Source organism: Zootermopsis nevadensis, unplaced genomic scaffold, assembly GCF_977971745.1.
Source record: "Zootermopsis nevadensis isolate Lab colony 2312 unplaced genomic scaffold, Znev_1.0 Znev_ptg000046l, whole genome shotgun sequence".
NCBI lineage: Eukaryota > Metazoa > Arthropoda > Insecta > Blattodea > Termopsidae > Zootermopsis > Zootermopsis nevadensis.
The window spans coordinates 1,128,519-1,149,148 of NW_028259178.1; the positions used below are offsets into that span (position 1 = coordinate 1,128,519).

The 20,630-nt window shown below is 45.9% G+C and overlaps 1 protein-coding gene across 17 annotated transcripts in view; it reads left to right on the plus strand.

Annotated features, from left to right (window-relative positions):
- kmr (pleckstrin homology domain-containing family A member kramer) overlaps window positions 1–20,630 on the plus strand; it is a 144,131-nt gene that overhangs the window by 78,331 nt on the left and 45,170 nt on the right. For all 17 annotated transcript variants that reach the window (XM_087360747.1, XM_087360749.1, XM_087360742.1 and 14 more), the window contains one exon: window positions 1,624–6,735. In XM_087360747.1, the coding sequence (XP_087216873.1) occupies window positions 1,624–6,735 (5,112 nt within the window). The remainder of the gene's footprint in view (window positions 1–1,623; window positions 6,736–20,630) is intronic.

Consider the following 20,630-nt stretch of genomic DNA (forward strand, 5'->3'; position numbering starts at 1 on the left):
CACAAGGGACGACGCCTTGCGCCTGCGAAGGACTCGCCACCCTTGGTTTTTCTTTTCGGTTTGGTACAGGAATAGGAAGCGGGATTTACAGGTAGAACAAAGAAGATGGTTATATATTTTTTAAATCTTGTCCGTCTAATCACAATAAATTCTTATTAAATATTAAAATATTACAATAATTAACATTTAAAATATATCAAATGATGTTCTTTATCGAAATATTCGATTTACATTAGACCATCATTTTTCATGTTTCACGACATGTTTCAGCTCCTAAAAGAACCATCTTCAGGTGTATATAATTATATAAAGCTTCAAATCAATAATAACATAAATACAATTTCTATATATTATTTTAGCGTACATTTTTATCAGATTTTTATCAGATATCAAATGATGTTCTTTTCAAGACTCTATTCCATTCCAATAACATGCTCGATGTTGTTCTTTTAGGAACTGAAACATGTCGTGAGAAAATTATGGTCTAATGTAAATCGAATATTTCGATAAAGAACATCATTTGATATATTTTAAATATTTTTTTTAATGTTAATTATTGTAATATTTTAATATTTAATAAGAATTTATTGTGATTAGACGGACAAGATTTAATATATATTTATTATATCACAATATGACGCAACTTTACCATCTTACCATCTGAAGAAGATGGTGTTGGAGCATCGGAGTAAAAGCGTTGAGGTTAAGAGACGTTAGGATTTCAGGTTGAAAAGTTGTTTCTTAACGGTCTGGACCTTTTCTGTTCCTAAGGCAATTTGACACTTGAAATGGCGTGGAAGGATTTCACAGCCGTGGCAGTCCGACAAGCTCCGAAGATCTTGTGTGTGAACTTTGTTACTTGTAAACCAGATTTAAGTGAAATTAAGTCGATGTAAAATAGTTTATCAGTTGTTTCAGCGTGGGTGCCGACGCGAGGGCAGCAGAATGTGTTTTTACGTAGAATATGTGAATTAAAAAGTATGGTACGAACTTACACTCTTCCTAGGTGTGTGGCTTTTCAGTCTGTGTTGATTAATTGTTTTCCGAGTTCACTTCATCTGCATGTGGCATTGTTTGGTAGAAAAACAAACAAGAAATGCCTGCTTTTAACCCCCGCAGTATTCAAGGTAAAATTGTGGGAATTCTGTAAGAATATCCAGACTGACGTAAAATCCAGACTTCGACCTGTGGCAACTTCCTGCCTGCTTGGGTTTGTTCGTTTTGTACTAACACTCAATTTTACCCTCCAAACTCTCGCTATTTAACAGTGGCATGGAAAATGGATTTTTTTTTCCTTACGATAAAATTTAAACATTTGCTGATAATTCTGCTCTGAACCAGACTCTGAATAACTGCATGATTCAAGAACTTCTTACTAACCTAGGATTAAAAATTCTTCGTTATTTGAGATTCAAATTTCAGTTTTGAACATTTTTTTTTTGTGAGTGCCATTATTTTAAATAATAATTCCAGCACAAATCGTATATTTTAAGGTTAGTTTTTTTTTCTTTCGTACTTTATTTGCTATTAATTAGAGTAAAAGTCAAAATCTCAAAGAATTATACTCTTCTTGTTCATAAGAGGAGAGTAAAAACATTTTATTCTCTTCTGGGATTGATTCAGTGCCAGGTGACGTTCGCAAGGCGAGAAAGCGAGTTCGACGCCCCTCGCAGGCAGGAAGGTCACGACATGGTAGTGCCGAGAGAAAACTGAGTCGTCGCCACCACCACCACTCCTCCGTTCCTCCGCACGCGTGCACAGAAATACGACCCCCACCCGTCACAGAGAATGAAACCGCCCCAGTCAGTACAAAATCTCACCACCGCCATCGCCATTTTGAGTCATGTAATAACAAAATGGCCGCACCGGAGTCTAGGAACCGCAGAGACAGCCAAGAGGAGATACCCCCCGATGCAGCGTATAGGGAAGGGTGTCTTCAGGGACGTTCTGCCCCACTAAGATCAAAAAATCATAAAGGGGCTTACTCGACGGAACAGCCGAGGAGGAGTCCAGAAATTAGGCCCACTGAAGTGTCTGTTGGCGCGAATGAGGTTAAGAATGCCCGTCAGGGACCGCCCCTTGAAGTTGAGTCTTGGTGCCACGTGGACAGGCGTCTTTCGCAGGAAACTTCTCCGAGAAATACGAGCAGTACTAGTCTGCAGGACGACAGGTGTTCGAATGGAAAGCACTCCGACTCTGGGTACGACACTCTGCAGGCTGGCCGCTCAATGCCTGGGTTCACGGAGTTACTCAAGTTCCAGAACTCAAATATAAATCTAAGGGACAGTTCTGAGCTGATTTATCCAGTTCATGAACTGAACTGCGGTCCCTCGCAGGCCAGAGATCCTGGCAAAACCAAGGAAGAATGGAGTCTGACACAAAACGAACCACAGCTGACGAAGTTCTCGCACCAGCGCCCCGGAGGTGGCAAGAGGGGGGGAGAGGGAGGCAAAGACTTCACTCAGTCTGTCGACTCGCCACCCAAGAACATTGTTCAGAGTCGCATTAAAGCTTTCGAAATTGGTAACGAACGCGATGAGTCATCGTTAATTAGGGAGTCCCTGCAGATGCAGGAACCTCTCAAGATGTCTGCTCCCATGTACCATCCCAACGAGGCCCACGTCTCGAGCCTCAAGAGCACGGAGCAGCTGGACACACCAGCAGAAGAATCTCGACGTCGACGACGGAAATCTGACCTATGCACATTCGCGTTCGGTGACGGTGGATATTCCAGCAAGGAAAATCCTATCGACTTGTACCACAGATCACAGAAAAGCGCGAGTCAACACGAGAAGCAGGCGAAGTCTGTCCGAGATCTGTTGGCGGACTTCGAAAGGAAGTCACAGCTGATGAAAGAACGCCAAGCCGCCGAGGACGAACGCAGCAACGAGGGCGGACCGGGAAAGCGATGCGTCTTCAGCGACACAGAAACTTTACTGTATGATACGTCGAGTGACCTTGAAGATGTCAGGCAAACGACCGAAACCTTTGTGGAACCTCAGCGCGCTGAGTGCGGACTAGGCGCTGTCTGCAGCGACTACGGCGAGGAGGACAAGGACGAAGAAGTCGCTGCTGCTCTCGGACGAAGGGAGAGGTTCTTCAGCTCCTGTCGAGACCTCGGAAGGCACAGGAAGAGGAAGGACTCGAAGACGGGTCACACTGAGACAGATCCCACGGCAAGCGACGACCTGGAAGTTATAGTAACTCCTGGCTATCTTCGTCTGAGCATGGCGGAGTCTCTTCTGACTTACGACGACTCCGATTCTGCCTGTGGTACGCCCGCGGGTTCCCAGCACTGTAAATCACCAGGAGAAACTGGCGAGGCGAGCAGAGACACGCGAAAAGGAACCGACGACGACTTGGCGAACGCAGAAGAACATTACATGCCAATGACGCCTTCGAAGAAAGCGGTGTTGGCGCCACCTGACGCCTTCGGCAACGCCCGGAGCCCCTCGGCGTCACAAACGGTAATTCTGGAGAACATATTTGGGGGCGGCGGGTGTGAAGAGAGCTCCTACGTGGAAATGACTGACGGCGTTGTCCGTTCGTTGTTGGCTTCCGACCCCAGACATTCCATGTCGAAGCTCGGTCTTAACAGAGTCGCCTCCATCGATTCAACACCGACGTACGCCACTCCCGAGAGCCCCCGGTACTACGAAATTGATTCTAACACCAAGGAGAACGGCGGGGTCGCCTCTCATTACGAGTTCCTGTACAAAGCGTCGACGCAGTACGAGCCCGTTTACATGGAAGTCAGTCCCTTGAGAGAGGCGTTGAAAGTCCGGGACGGATTTGACATGTCAGACGCCCTTCAACGCGAGTGTGGTGATAAGGACAAGCCTGACGCTTCTAATGTACAGGATTCTTCGGAAAAGTCGAAGTCGGGAGAGGAGGACGCCGTCGACGCCCTGCCGCCAACTCCTCAACGCACTAGCCTTCCGGATATACTGAATTCGTCTTCGACCTCAGTCCAGCAGCAGAAGTCGGACCGTGACAGCTCTGACGCTGACGACGAAGCCTCGAAAGACTTGGATTCCCTCGACACTCCTCGCCATCCCCGATTTAGTTTGTCGGATACGTTCCGCCCCGCGTCGTACTACCTCGGGGCTAGCAGCGACAGGGCGCTGATTGTCCTGGGCAGCGTGCCCACGTCGACAGCGGAACAGCACGACTCGTCTGACAGTGACCTCGTGTCGCCTCCTCCCATTCCCACAAGCCCGCTGCCCTTGGATGACTTCGACGTGTCTTTAGAACCCCATGACTGCGGCGTAAAGAATCAGTCCCCGATTCTTTCAAAAGCCGACAGCGAATCCGAATCAACCGAGAAGGACGAAGGTAAGGTTTGGATGAACGAGACGTCGGTCAGCCACGAGGGTCATCCAGTATCTGCCCTCTTTCCTCAGCCGATGTACGGTCTAGAATCAGGCGTTCGTGGCTGTGCCAGCAAATCACTCTCCCTCAGAAAAGAACAAGGTTTAAACTCGGTAGACCGTTTGCTTAAGAGGCGTCCGCTGTCTGATGACGTCATCGGGGGACTGAGTGTCCCAGAATTCGTTCTGCCAACCCCGACATTGGAATGCCGGACAAACGGGAGTGATCTGGAGTCGGTGGGGAGTAGGAGCGGTCTGGCTATGGAATTGGATGACGGCTTGAGCTTAGACCTGGACCAATACATCGAGGAGCTGCAGGCGAGAGACGGTCTCAATGTAGACACGTACTCGAAGGATGCTAATTACGATTACCATAGGACGTTTCGAAACGAAACTCAGGCGTTGAACACACATTTATATGAGATACCGGAAAGAATTCTTCCATCGTGTGAGAATACGACGGAAAATGGCGAAAGCAGAAGTAATCACTGCGCACCAGACAGAGACGAAGCTGTTGGGGACTCCGTTCAGCCCCCGGGTATGATGAACATTGCAGCGAAGAGGGACAGTGATCGATCGATTTTTCGCCATTCCGAAACGTCGTCGCCTAAGATGGAAGTTGAGTACGAGAATCTGCCTCCCCCGGGTCATTCCGATGATTTCGTCTTTGACGTACCCGCGACAACGAATCTCTCTGATGGTACCGTCAGACCGGGTGACCGGGCCGTTTCTAGAGTCGAGGCCCTTGGCGTCGATGCCCAGCACGCCCCGTACTACTACTCGGACCTTCTGAAAGGGGAAGACGACGGATTTGCCAGCTCCGCGTCCGAGCGAAGTGTCAACAGCTCGCGCGGACACGCGCAACACTTCGTGTTCACCCCCGTAAGCACGGCAGCCCGTTCGACCTCCACGTCGCGCGCACAGCCTCTGAACAACCAGCGCGGCGACTTAATAGAGACCTCGCAGTTCGTCAAAAGAAATGATATCGGGCGCAAAGTGAACGCCATACACCAGTCACCAGGCTTACCGGTGCCAGCGTCTCCTCACCATCACGTTCCGTCAAATGAAGACGCGAATCGACTCCTGGCAGAAGAACTCAGGTCGACAACCGTTCATTTTCTGGGGGCTGCAAACAAGCGAGGTCACGTGGACGAGAGAAACTTGTACGAGGCCGACACTCTCCAGCGCCGCAAAGCGACGGGAGGCCGTGGCTTGACGTCGGTACACGGGGACCGCTCCAAGATCCCGGATGTATATGGGACCGCCAACACCGTGAACTTGTACCCACACGGATTGCGAGACAAGTCGTCGCCTTTGGCAGGGGGCGAGTCGGTCAGGAATTTATCACATCAACCGCAGAGAAGAAGCAGGTCTCTGGAAGGTCTTCTCGAAGGCCCGGTTATCCTCGAAGGTGATATCGAACCGCGTTCTAATTTGAGAAGTCCTCAAGTTAACAGGATGCTCCAGTCTTCGGAATTGACAGTGTCACTCAGCAGTGTACCTCACGCTGTATCACAAACCCACCAGAGCAGGTCCGACGCGGGGGTGAGCGTCCCGACACAAGACACTGAACACCCCGAGGCAGACGCGAGAGAGAGGCGTCCTCCGCCAGTACAGGATGAGGCGTGTTTGAGTCCATGTGAAGGCAATGACTTGTGGGAGGAGGATGTCCTCTGGAGGGAGAGTCTAAGAAGGGTCAGCCTGAGGCAAACCCGGTCGCTGGACAACCTGGACGGGGGGCGTGGAGCAAGGAGTACCAGCAGGCTCAGCAACTCTAGTGCGGCGACGACTTCGACGATGGAGCAGAGCTGCCGACGTTCAGATCCGCTGTCCGCCGAAGCCTGCGCAAGGCAGAAGGTCACCCGGGATGTGACGTACGTGAACGAGAGCATGGCGCGAGGCAGCCACAGTTGGCTTAATCCGTCGAGGCAGAAAGAATACGAGGATTACAGGGAGGGCCGGCGGAGGCCGCAACGACGCCCACAGCAGAGCCAGAGCCAGGACGACGGCGTCCACTACGAGCGATTGTCTCGGTACTCCGAGAGTCTGGAGAGGACCAGGCGAGGACAGACGTATCTGGAAGGATACGTCTGGGACGAGGACCAGGAAACGTTCAGAAAGCGTTTTTTAGAGGACGGCGGCCTCCCCCCTAAGCCGTCGCCGTCCTTTGAAATCGACAGGGAAAAGCTTCGTCAGTGGGACCTGATGTCCAGTGCCCCGCTCCTTCAGCAGCAGATGTTAGGCGGGGCAAGGCAACCGCGGGGGGCGGTGGTGGGGGCGGACAGGGCGGGGGTGAGGCGTCAGCTACAGCAGAAGCCGTGGAGCCTGCTGGACCTGACAGTGTCGCATGCAGACGAGACGGCCGGTGAGTACACACGTCCTGATGGTGTCAAAGTCTTTCTCTCCTTCCATTTACACTTCAGATTGATTGATTGATTGATTTTGTGTCGAAGTTACATGACAAGGGGTAGGCCTTTGCACTGTCGGTAGATATTTCAGCGATGTTGGTGTTGGTTCCTGCTCAGGGACCATTTGGTGACACCGCGTTACGAAAGTTGACGTCTGTAGGTCCTGTGACAGGGACGTCACTCTTATCGGGAATGTGAAGACAGTTTCATCCGCCCTTAAAACCCCTCAGTGGATATTACGTATTTGAATTTGAAGATATTGATCATATTCGCAGTACAGGTAGCCCTCGATTTACGCCGGCGTAAACGGAATCGGCGTAAATTGAAACTCTTTTTATCATTTAAATCAGTGCGAAGTCAATAACACGCGTTCCCAGCACCCAAATATTGACGAGTAATATAATGGCATTGCATTTAAAGCTCTGAAATAACGTAAATAAAATAAAGGGAATTTAAAAACAAAATATTTTATACACTTACAATCGGCAATTCGTTGGTCCCCGCGATTCTTTCATGTGATTGATGTGTACAGTCATCTCTGCTGTTATGCGATAGTTGCATTCATGTAAGACGCCGACCTATAGAAAATCGCGTAGTAAAAATGACCCCGGGACCTCCGCAGAGATTAAATTAGTCCTTTGAAAGTTTAAAGCGCCGGGAATGAAATTGCATAAAAGCAAATTCGCAAATTAAACAGCGTTTACCGATTCATCGATCTCGTTGGAGCAAATTCGCGTTAATGAAACTTACGTAATTACAGAGATGACTGTATTTATAATTTTTATTCAAAATCAGAGATTTAAGAATTACGATTTAGTATACGAATCAGTACGAGAAACATTTCAAAACGTTATAAATAATAGTAATTTTTGACTTTCTAGTTTCAAAATGACGCCCGTCACTCTGAACGTGAGTCACTTGTCATTTAACCCAATTAGTGAGTTACAGCGACGGGCAGACGTTTCTACGGGCTTGGTTCATTTATAGCACAGATTACGTCCGAGTCAGAGGGATCAAACATTTTTTTGGAATATTTTTTGAGATGATAGAGTTGCGTCATATTGTGATAAATATATATTTGTTTTAAATCTTGTCAGTGTAATCACAATAAAATTCCTATTAAATATTAAAATATTACTATAATTAACATTTAAATATTTAAAATATATTAAAATGATGTTCTCTATCGAAATGTTCGAACATTTCGATAGAGAACATCATTTAATATATTTTAAATGTTAATTATAGTAATATTTTAATATTTAATAGGGATTTTATTGTGATTACACTGACAAGATTTAAACAAACAAAACAAAAGGAATATTTTTTACTATGTTCGGGCCGTCCTATTCCGCAGAGGAAAAGTTAACTCGGCGAAATTATCCATTCTGTTGAAAAAACACAAATCAAACTTCAAGAAATCACATGGAGACAGAACACGACCTTCGGATTACGAAGTATCGAGGATTTATCTACTACGGCTACAGAGTTTTTAAGCGTTAAATTCTTACACTCAGTTGACTGAATAGAAGTTAATGAGTGGTGAGCGGATAGGGATTTGAAAGGTGGAGTGCCAGATCTGTTTTTAATGTAATACGAATACGTAAGAGTCCGGTCGACATGCGAGGCCTACGTGTTTCATGTCGATGATCACGAACATATTATAAAGCCGAGCCTTGAAGATGGAAACGACAAGTTCAACCGAAAGCTTAGCATCAAAACGTCAAAACCCAGATGTCATTCCGGAGTGACAGCAAATTTAATCACGAAAAGACGCCTTCATACGCGACGCAGTTCGTCGAATGAGCGTTTTGATATTCTTGCCCTGTTATGAGGATCGTTCACGAGTCGTGAGGTTTGAGGTTTCAACCCTCACATCCCCCGGCTTTGGTTGCGAAAAGGGGGAGTCGTAAATATGGGGGTGACTTCTGTAATCTGAATTGTGAGTCATCGATTGTTCACCCTTAAATCGCCGCCTGACCCCACGTCTAGGGTCTGCGAACACACAGAATCGCTTGGACTCGAGATAAGTCGCTGAATTCGAGACTCGATGCGAGATATCGTTGTGTTTATCGATGTTTAATCCTCTCACATGTGAATTCTTGGAATTTACGTTGTAAAACACGACACAACCGCTTTTTACAGTTCTGTATTTTTAATCAACCTAAACAGTTGATATAACGTCGTTAATTACACTTAAATTACGAATTTCTTGAGCTAGCTAGCAACCAGGTACACCAAGAACAAAAATACTAACATGGCGACCATGTAAAGTGAGTTGGAACGCGCAAGGACACCGGTTCACTCTGCCACCATCTTCGGTTGTCAGTCGCGATCCAACCCTTTCTGGCTGATATAAAGAACACCTCTTGAAGACAAGATAATCGAGTTCCGAAACGTCGTGTAGCCCTGCTTGAGGATCTTCGGTGCTCGGTATCGATCGAAGCCAAGCGAATATACGTATCATTTTGTAAAGTTTTTAATAATATGATGACTTTCGGTCAGAGGTCGTTGCCGCCTCCATCATGAGGACTCGTTGCAGATAAAATCCTAAAACCACGGCCCCGTGCTGACATCTAGGTGAGAGCCCTTAAGCCAATGCCGACCCAAAGACATTCAGACAACAAACGGGGATCAGAAAGGAGACTGCACACGTATACTGGGATGTATCGGCCAGCGATCAGATCGGGTAGACGGTCTGCGTGCGTTTGGATCTTGGAGATCACCAGCGAATCGTTTGATCTAACCTTTCGAAATGTTGAGCTCAGACGCGAGTACTCAGGTTGCTTATGAAATTGAAAGTTTCAAGGATCCGACAGACTTACTCGTGCAAATAATATTAAAACGAGTCTCGGAGGAGACATCGTCTTTGTGCTGGGTTTGTGACGTCGTGTACACTAGTACGTAGATACCAACGTTTCGGCGAAACATACTGCTTCCGTCTTCAGGACTGTCTTCTAAAGTTGGCTACAGCCTGAAGATGGAGACAGTATGTTGGTAACTACGTACGAGTCTACACGGAATCACTACCCAGAATAAGAAATCTTCGTCATAATACAGGATTCTAATTTCAAGTGAACGCCCAGGTGAGAATTGGAACAGATGTGCTCTGTGAAATATCTCCCAAGTACCGCAGAGAATGTTCCCATTATATCAGCCGGTTCGTTCAGAAAACACTGTTCAGTTGTGAATCAGCTGACAATTCTGGTTTGAAACGCAACTGTCCCCACCTGGCGGGTAATGATTATAAATACCGTCAATAATTGACAGTCGGGCAGCGACTGATTCGCGCCTGCGCGGAAGTTAGTGGGTGGGAGGGAGGGGGTTGTTGAGGTGAGCTGGCTGTGGACGGACGAGCGATTGTCAGTCGCGAATTGAACGCGGTCGGTGGTCGAAGGTGTTATGGGTGGTAAAGTGGGGCTTATTTGCTGCTGGACACGTGAGTACTGAACATCGAAATTTATAACTTGCTGTGTGCTTGTTATTTATAATGGATTATACCCGCGTGGCGTTGGACATTGTTGATTCCTTCAGTTATATTTTAATGTGGAGGAATAGATTCATATCAGACACAAAACAGAACCAAAGTTAGATTCAGTTTCTGCCTTTGTTTAGCTCGAATCATTTGTAGAACCTGGTAAAGCGTGCATTGTGTTCCATTATTAATTTCCTTCCTGTGTCTCTGTAGCATTGCCGTTCACTATTTAAATTTGATCGATTTTCTAGAATTACCATCTGAATTGGAAAACGTACTTTCTACGACGAAAAGTATTCGTAAAGTAAAAATTCGTAAATCGAAGATGAATTTGTTAAATACTGTACGTAAAACAATAGCAAAGAATCAGTGATAAAAAATTAATTGGTTCTTGGTTGTACCTAATATTCTTAAATCGGAAGTTACTAAATCGATAGCTTTAACGATGGGTGGATTCTTACTTAGAAACACGTAAATTATTTTAAATGTACGACTATTTGTTGTCTGCCCGCTCTCCCCAATTTTTCCCGCCTTTGAACTTTGAAAAGCAACAACAAATATACCGACGCTCTGTTCTACGTGAAGCAGATGTTGTTCTGTCAACAATGAGCCGTGCGCAAAGAAGTCCCCGTACCATCTCGTTTCCTAATTCATCTGATCTCCTCCTGGCTTAAATCAGAAAACAGTTCACGGTATAGTTTGGTACTTTGACATTCGGCAACCCTTAGAGAGCAGGCCATGTCTGTCCGTGTGTGTGTGTGTGTGTGCTTCCGAAACGTCTTGAGGCTTGATACTGTCCATCAGCAACAAAGGATGTTCTGTTGGCGGTATTTTGCAGTGTGTTTGTGTCTCGCAGAAACTCCCGATTCGCACCTGCGTGTGAATCTTGTTTGTGTATTTTGCACCGTGCTGTGAATCCACTCTGTGTTCGATGTGCACTGTACACTGAATTCAGCTTGGAAGTAGGTGGGAGAAATCTGTTCGTTCTACGCCCGTCGGGAGATCAGGAGTTTTGTGACGTGGCTCGGTGGCTCACTGACACATTTTTATTTCCCACGCTATGTGGCGTGTGTTTTCCTTGTGCGGCAAGCTAGTGACGTAGGGGAACGCACAGTTTCGTCCCGGGAACTGTACTCGCTGTGTTGTCGGTGGGAAGGATGGGCCAGTAAGAGTACGAAAACTGGAGACGGGTGTTTATTTAGACATTGGCTTATCAGATGTATCGTATAAACACGCTTGTGTGTAAAACGAGAACATGGCACACGAAACCCAATTATTGTAGCACACATTTCTAGTCACACAAATTTTGTGCTGTTAATTTAATGTTAATGGCTTAAAAAGTGATATCCTGTGTTGGCGCGCTGGGCTCTGGCTTACATGAGCTTTGAACCCTACTTAAGTTACAGTTTTTATTGCATGAAACAGGAAATGTATTACGTAGTTTTTTGAATTACTATTATTTATTTCATTTTTACTGAAGATTTTTCGGATATTACTTTTAAACCGATTCTTTCGCCATTTTGATGACATGTTAACAAACACTTTTATTGGAAAAACCTTGATAATGAATGCAGACGTGACGTAATGCAAAGTGAATTAGCAGCTTCCTGCAAAGAGCGATGTTCCAAAAGAGCACTGCACGCAACAAGCTGTCTGCCTGCCCGCGTAAAGAATGCCTGTGAGGTGCACTCGGTAAAGCAGGAAGGTGCAGTGATCCACAGTGATCCAGAGTATTGGCTGTTGATGGGGGCCGTAGTTGTGGGAACTTTGAGGCCGAATTCTCTTACGTAACCCGTGTAAGCGTCTTTATTCTAGAGTAATATCCGCGTATAATAAGAACCGACGAATGAAATGCGAAGAGAAACTGTGAATTGTGTTTTGTTCGCTTAAATTCGCGTCCTGAAATCGACGTTCGTTTGTTTCGTTGTTGACCGTCTCTTGCCGCTTGGCGGCGAAGTCTTTTGCTCGCTTCATGCATTACACAGCGTTTAGTCACTCAGAGGCAAAAACAGATGGCGGTAGATGCCTCCGTACGATTGTATGGTCTCGTACTAACAAAAGCACGGATAATTAATGGAGGCCAGAGATGATTTTGACTGCTTAGATGCAAACGCGAAGGCAGTCTTAAAACCAACCTTGAATATGGCGGGGATTTCGTTCGTCTGGATCAGGCAACCTGTTGTGAACACGGTGATGAACATTCGGCGAGGGCTCTGCTCAGCCGGAGTTAACTATTTGGTGTTATTGTCTTGAAAGATTTTTGTGTTACTGTAAGAACGCGGGGGCCAGAATAAGGTTGAGAATGGCTGGTCCTTCGTGAGCTTTAATGGACTTTGGTTAATTGTAATCACTTGCAGTGTCTTTGAGAGTTTTGTTTGAGCTCCTGGGATAATAATTCTCGTAGTTGCCTGCGTGCAGACGTTGGTGAGCCCGCTTTGTGAGGTCCATTTATCTCTGCTGCTTCGATATTAAATTAATACTTGGGATCTTCGAGTCGATTAACTTTGACAGTCTGACGTCTTATCAAGATATCGCTGAGACTCGACGCTGTGTAGTCTGAGCTACTGAAAAAGCGTCGTTAAATAGGTCTCCGTGTCTATTTGTTTTACCCCCCCCCCGCCCCCCCCCCCAAAAAAAAGTCTTCTTTATTCCGGACGGCGTTCGTTTTCCCATTACTTACGATGGACCAAGGCATTTTAAGGAAAAGGGACGTGACGCTCTGTCGCCATGATGCATTTTTCCCCTCATGTTTCGTGCCAGAGGGGGGTGTCGAGTGACCGCCGGGGACAAAACACATTTTGATTCTCGAATTCACGTTTTATATTCCAAAAAAGATACGTTGGGTATTTTTCTCGGTTTAATATGTGTAAGCGAACGTTATATGAGGAAAAGTTGAATTATTCTTTTGAAGTTTATCGATGGTGTAAATTATAAAGTTGTAAATTTTCGACGTTTCGGGAGGTGGATGTACTTCTGTATTCAGGTAAAATGGGGTGGGGGGTGACAGGAGGAGGCCTGTCAGATGGGGCCCCTGGCCTCAGACTCGGACCTGAAGAAGGTTGAAGAACAATCCAGCTCCCGGAACGTCGAATTTTTTTTTCAATTTAGACCATGGGCAAATCCACTAGAAGTGTGTCAGGGCCGGACGCTGACAGTTGCCGATTCTTCGAGGTTCGAGCCCACCCCCAAGAAAGTTGCAGTGACCCGCGTGGACTGGGCCGACGCTGGACCGAGTGTCCGTTCCGAACCTCAGATATTCGAGGCCTTCGATTCTACTCGGATTTTTCATGTTCGTAATTTCATCGACTTTGTCTTATCATCTTTTTAGACGTATCGAATTTGAAACTGGAGTTTTGTGTACGGTATTGAAATTCTCAGAGTGACCACGTGGTTGCCCGTGGTCTCAAAACGTCGGCTCTTCGGGCAGTCCGATTACAATTTCTTGTGGATTCCTGTCAGACTGCGCGGCCTTGCAACCCAGAAGACAGCCATCTTGGCATTTTCAGTCTGCGACTATCCGCTTCCTCTGTTCACTTGTTTCGCGTGTTGATATTTTTAGCGAATGTATAATTGGAATCAGAAGCTACGTCCTGCTTCCTCGCGGGTCTGTGGGTCACGAGGTCACAGCTGTTTGACTGAGACCGTCCCCAGGTTACGAAGGGCCCACGACGTGAGAGCAGAATCGATTGTAAAAAGTCTCTGCTCTGTTCCGGTAATTTTTATGAACGAAATTTAAGGCACTGTCAGAATTTGGTGCCTGGGCGACGAGTCATTTGCGGGTCGTATTAAAAATGGACGCAGAGGAGGAACGTGTGAAGGCGTGGAGTGGATTCAGCTGGCTCAGAACAAGGAACGGAGGAGGGCCCTTGTCAACACGAGGATTAATAGTCTTGAAGATGACTGTGTTCCAGTTGCAACCTTATTTTCTGTCAGAATCAGAACCTTGTGTTAAAAGTATGTAATGTACGTGCAGAGTAATTTCGCTGTCGGTGTTTCTCGACATAGACTCTTCTTGCGGAAATGTTGTACACGGGATGTGGTCCTTATTAATTAATATACGGGCTGTTCGAAACGTCGCGTGACCCGTATTAAAATATTTATTGGAATTTTCGATTCGACTGGATCAATACTCTTTTACTACGCAGGCCACGCCATGTCGTAGCCTCCTTCAAAGGATCGAAGTGTAAGGATGTTTTTTTTCCACGAGTTCAAAGACCGTTCGTCGTTCGATTAGCGCCTGAACGACGGCCACAGGCACCGAGGATCGAACCCACGTCACAGCATCCGTTTGTCTTGCCTCTCTCGCTGATGGTCTTACTGCCATCAGGAGGACCGCTGTCGATCGAGGTTCAACAAAGGTTATCGCGAACGCCTGGTATTGAAAAAGTCGAGATTGTGTGGAGTGACGTGAGGACAACCACGGATGAAGCCTGGGTCGACGTCATCCGAGAAGTCGATTCCCTCTCCGTACCCCTAGACCGCTGTGTTCCTCCGGGTCCATTCCAAGACGAATCAGATCCGTGGTAGGAGCTCAGGACTCATGGACATCTTATTAAACCTGCCAGGTCTTTGAAAAAAGCTCTTTGAAGTGATAACATACTTTTTATATAAGTAATTCGCGTGCTATAATAAACAGAAGCCGCTTTGAAGTATGTGAATTTCAAATGATTCAAATGAACCTGTTCACTCCTCTCGCGAAAGTCCAGTCATTGACATGAATCCATTTTATTTTTTATTTTTTTGAATCAGGCAGACACATTGACGCATTTTGATTAATGATTGGCGGAGAAACACCACGTGCAATGCTTGGAATTTTGACTGACGGCGGATGTAACCTTACATTACGTCGGTTTCCGGCTTTGAAAATAATAAGCGCTTGATTTCTGTTGCAGAGAAGTGACGTTAATGATGTTTGATTTTCTGAATAGCGTGAAATTTGCATCGCGCACGTGCGATAAATGCGTGTACAGACCGGAAAAAGGCGTCGTCTCACTGCGAATGATTAGATTTGAAAATTTTGTGACGGCCCAAAACGGTCAGGTGACGTTTGCTGGACCAATGAACGAGGTTAAGATGGGCCAGAGTTGTAGGATGCGAAGATAATATTAAAGTGAGTGATAGGAACACGTTGAGGACTGTAACATGACCGAACCATCCCAGGGCGATGATGGCTTTGATGGTTCGCTTCGAATCGTGTAGTTAATTAGTTACAAGATTCTTTACCTGCCGGTAACAAAATGGTATTATTATTTATTTTATTTAGTGTTCTGTCTGACGACAGGTCCATATGAACAGGATCCTTCCATCCTTTTCTCTTCTCGGACTGGGACCTGTTCATATACGTTCTTGGCAGATGATCCAGAAGTGGTTTGCCATTGCCTTCTTCTGTGTGTGAATGGAGTAATTGTTGGGATGCCACGGAGGAAAACTCCGTGTTGCCTAGACCACCACAAGTTATAAATTCGAACCCGAGACCCCAGGATTCTCTGAGAACTGTTGATCCGATGCACTAATATCGTGTTTGTCTGATGTGTATATTTCATAGACACGACGTTTCGGGAGCGAGTTCTGCTGTTGTCGCGTTAATTTGTTATGATTCGTCGTGTAGTGACTTTGGGTGTGCCAGAGTTCGAACCGGAGATCAGTATCAGGACTCTTGCCACGGACTGAACGGCGTCCTAAGAACGCTTGGCCACGACGTCATTTACACAAAGCAGGCGAATGTAATGGCGTGCTCAGCGAAAACAAATCATTCACAACACTTTCTGAACTCTGTTGGAAAAATTACTGAGGATGTACAAATTTTTGTCCTTATTACAACACAATGCATTTCCTTGTTCTGTTTCAAACGCCCCTGCACGATAATTAACAGCTTGAAGCCCGAAGTTCGTTCAACCACTTTTAAGAATTCAGTCCGTACCGCGAAGAAAACACAACGCCTCACCATTACAAAGATCAACTGGTTAACGCTGTTTAAGGAAATAATAGTTATTTATTCTGATAATTAATTAAACATTTGGAGCAGAGACTCGTTCAAATAATATTTAAGAATCCGGTCCGTACCGCGAAGAAAACACAAGACTTCACCATTACAAAGATCAAGTGGTTAACGCTGTTTAAGGAATTAATCGCTGTTTGCATTGAAAATTGCTCGAAACACATCGATTGGAAGTAAATGATTATTGAATCTGTGGGACATGTTATTAATTACCACTTAGCTTCGGAGTGTAATTAATCCGACGCGCAGTCCGGCTCGTCCATGCTCAAATCGCCGGCCGCCCGGCCGCTTTGATTCGCAGTGGAACTGTTTCCAGCTGGCCGTGATGAACAGTCTATTTATAATTCGATTTCTGATGAGGTCATCTTTCCTTTCGAGTTTCTTCTGTCGTTTGCGTGTAATGTTTAGATTCTGTGTGCGATATTCACAAACAGCGAGGCTTGAAAGTAGATCTTGTTTTGTGTCGAGCAGTTCTGTCATTGTTGACAGCCATTGTTAACACTTTTTGAATGTGTGTGAGCACTTTCGTTCCATTGTTGGGCTTTTGTAACAATTCGCGATTTTCCATACGAGCGACACGCGAAGAGAGTAGGCGAGAAGGAGCCAGGAACTTAATAAAGAGTTTCGTTAACTCAAGAAAGAGTTCGTAAGAGTGACCTATTTTTACTTCGCGTTAATTGGATTAGACAGACGCACGCCATTACGACAGTCGAAGGAACTGTGGATTGACGTTCTTCAAGTCCTTTTAAGGACTTCGTTTCGCTCGCCAGGTGGCACTCACGTCGAGCTCTGTAATAAACGCGCTCCATTAAGCAGCGGAACTGTATGATCGATGTTTTAATGGCATCAGTGAATTGGTTCCGACTCCAGTGGATGTCGCGTGGCCGACGGGAATATTCTGTTCTTCGAAGAGGACGTTGCGATGGTATCGTAAGATCAGCCACGACTTTCGTACGTACTTAACGATGTCATCGTGGAAGGTGCGACTTCGTTTAGAACCGACCATGCACTTTGCAGACGAATAAGGGCGATCGTCCTGATGATGGAAGCAGCAAGTACCTGTGAAACGTCGGCAAACTTCTGCCAGAAGACTGTTTTCCGTAGATGATCAAGGACGTTGTTGCTATGGTGATGAGGTTTTTAAGTCGTGTGACGTTGGGTGTCTCACGATTTTCCTCCGTCGCATCGAGTTTTATTTGTGTTCTGATGGAAGCGACCCTTGTGACGAGGGATGTCGTGACTAACTGAATGGCTGCCTGCCCTCAGAAGTCGGACGTTTCGGTGATCTGTCCGTACTCTTGTTGACAGCTCACCTGGTCGATGCTGCCTACATACTCGTTGGCGCTCGTCTGCTGCTTACATAGTCAGGTACTTATCGTCCTGATGATGAAGGCAGTAAGGACCGCCGAAACGTCGGTGAAGTTCTACCAAACTACGCGATCATCTTCGGACTCACCGCCGTGAGAAAGTGAAATCTCTGCCTGCGGTTTTTTTAAGTGGGCTTGTGAACTACGAAACACTTATAACATAACCTCACCTAACCTAACCTAACCTAACCTAACCTAGCCCAACATAATCTAACCTAACCTAACCTAACCTAAACCAACCTAACCTAACCTAACCTAACCTAGCCCAACATAATCTAACCTAACCTAACCTAACCTCACCTAACCTCACCTAACCTAACCTAACCTAACCTAGCCCAACATAATCTAACCTAACCCGAAGATCACAAAACGAAAAACCAAAACTCACGCGTCACAGTTTCACTTTTTATCCGCCCCCCTTCTCGTATAAACTCATCCGTCGCTGAATAAACAACCCATCAGTTGATAGACTGTCGTTAACGAAACACCTATATAAGACGAGTATCGAGTCCAGAGGCAGGGGTCACGTAGGCCAGAGTTCAATTAGCGACGTGTGGACGAAATTAGAAGTCAGTCGGGCGCCCGCCATTTTATGTGTGGCGCCACAGGGCGAAGGGAGGGCGTGGAGTGACGACGGTGTGCAGTTATTCTTCTTCGGAAGCTGATAGTCGCCCAGGCTCTCAAGACCTTCCGCACAGCCAGGCTACAAAATAGCTGGTTCCTTCAGGTCCATTTTAATATTATCCTCGCGTCTGCGCATTCGTTTAACAAGGGGTCTCTTCCCGAAAGGCTTTGCAAATAAGCTAACTCACACGTTCCACGTGCCCCGCCCATCTCGTACCGGACATTTCGGTCATCCGTAAGTGACATTTGAGAGGTCTTTGCTGCCTCCATCATCAGGGTAATAACCATCTTCAGAAATGTGTAGAATTTGATGTTTTAACGTCGGCGTGTCCGAAGATGGCCGTCTTCTGGGTCGTAGCGCCGCGTAGTCTGATGGAAGTTTACCAACGTTTCAGAGGTCCTTGCTGCCTCCATCCTCAGGGCGATCGCCCTGAAACGTCGGTAAACTTGTACGAGACAACTTGTGTTGGCTTTTTGAAGACCTCGCTATGAGTAGGTCAGGGACTTCGTTTGTTTGTTGGTTAGTGGGAGGTCTGATGACGTCTTCTGCTTGTATTCTCGTTTGGTATTTTTCTACCCGGAAAGTTGAGACTGCCGTGCGTCGTCATTCGCCCCGAAGCCTGTCCTTGAGATCAGCTTTCCGTTGTCCAGAGCGAAGAAAGGTCTTCTCCGGTGGAGGGCCTTCTGGGACTATTGACAGGCGCCGTCGCTGTGTGTTGTCATGTCGTTTCCTTGGTTACGGACGTCCCCCCATTGGCGCCAACTCTCGCTAGACAAATAACTTTGCGCTGGTCCCCCGGGGGGTGGGGGGGCGGTCGGCCGTCAGGTCAGAATAGATCTCCCTTTTTTCTGGGTTCCAACTCGACAAGACGACGTTTGTATTTCGCCGTCAGAGCATGCATAAACTATCTCAGCTGTTTTGCGAGGTTCCTGTGATAAAGCAAGGATGCTGTATGAAGTGACGTCAGTACTCGGCCGACAAACTACAACGCACGTGATGCGATGCTGCTCCAAATAGGTCGGCTGTTTAGACACCCGGTTGATTTCATGGTACAGGAAGTCGTTGAGACGCCATGGATGGGTCTCGACGGCGTACGTTAGGTTAGGTTAGGTTTGGTTTGGTTAGGTTAGGTTTGGTTAGGTTAAGTTAGGTTTGGTTAGGTTTGGTTAGGTTACGTTTGGTTTGGTTAAGTTAGGTTTGGTTAGGTTAAGTTAGGTTTGGTTAAGTTTGGTTTGGTTAGGTTAGGTTTGGTTAGGTTACGTTTGGTTAAGTTAGGTTTGGTTTGGTTAAGTTTGGTTTGGTTAAGTTATGTTTGGTTAGGTTTGGTTAAGTTAGGTTAGGTTTGGTTAAGTTTGGTTAGGTTTGGTTAAGTTAGGTTAGTTTAGGTTAGGTTGATGGTCTTAACAGATTTAAACGCTGTTTTAAATACGGCAAGGAGTGGAGACGACCGGACAGGAGAATCAATGATATTAAAAATTGTGAAGCAGAGGATTCAGTGCTGATGTCCGCCATTGGAGTGCGTCGTTAGACCACCCAGTCAGCCCTTGGTTGGCCGGCCGACAAATGTGCGTTCCAGGTTGCCGAACCAAGGGATTCCGCATGAATAATTTGGTTAGGTAAGGTTGTAATTGTTCCAGTTTTGTTGCCCAGGATGTAGTTTAAATGGCAATAATAATATTAATAAATAAGTGGCGCTTCGAGAACATCCGAGCGCCCAGTTCCACGCGCAGCGCGAAATAGAAAACAGAAAACTCGCAGAAAGGAAACTGATGGAAAAATGTTATTTAAAATACGCCTAAGCGTGACCAAATGTAATTCAATTCAGGTGTTGATTTTAATATTGAAAGCCAGCGAATGTGGAAAGTGAAATCAAAAGTAATCCCGATAATTACAGGAGCAAATGGAAATGTCTCCACGTCGCTCAGAAAATATTTGGCCAAAATCCCGGGCGAACACGACATCAGGGAACTTCAGAAAACCGCCATTTTAGTATTTTCATACGTCATTCGAAAGACGCTGTCGTAAAATATTTAGTCATCCCTCACAATAAAACTATTTAATACATGTAACATTTATTAAAAACAAAATGTATTTCGGAAATAGCTGCTGTGCTATGTACCTCAGGGGCAAGGTTTGTCTCGGGTACTTCGAAGTTGATTCCCTGTAAAATGGTGAATAGATGGGATAATGATGATAATAGTATCGTCTGTGATAGGCCTAATTTATTGAATTATTTTTATTATTGTAATTATGATGCTTTGAAGATCGTCTGGCGAATTTAATTTTGGTCCAGTATGTGAGGCTGCGTGGATCAGCATCCCAGAACACAATAATTTTTATATTTGCGTCCCTGAGAACCTAAAATTTCACCTGAATGCTATACGTAC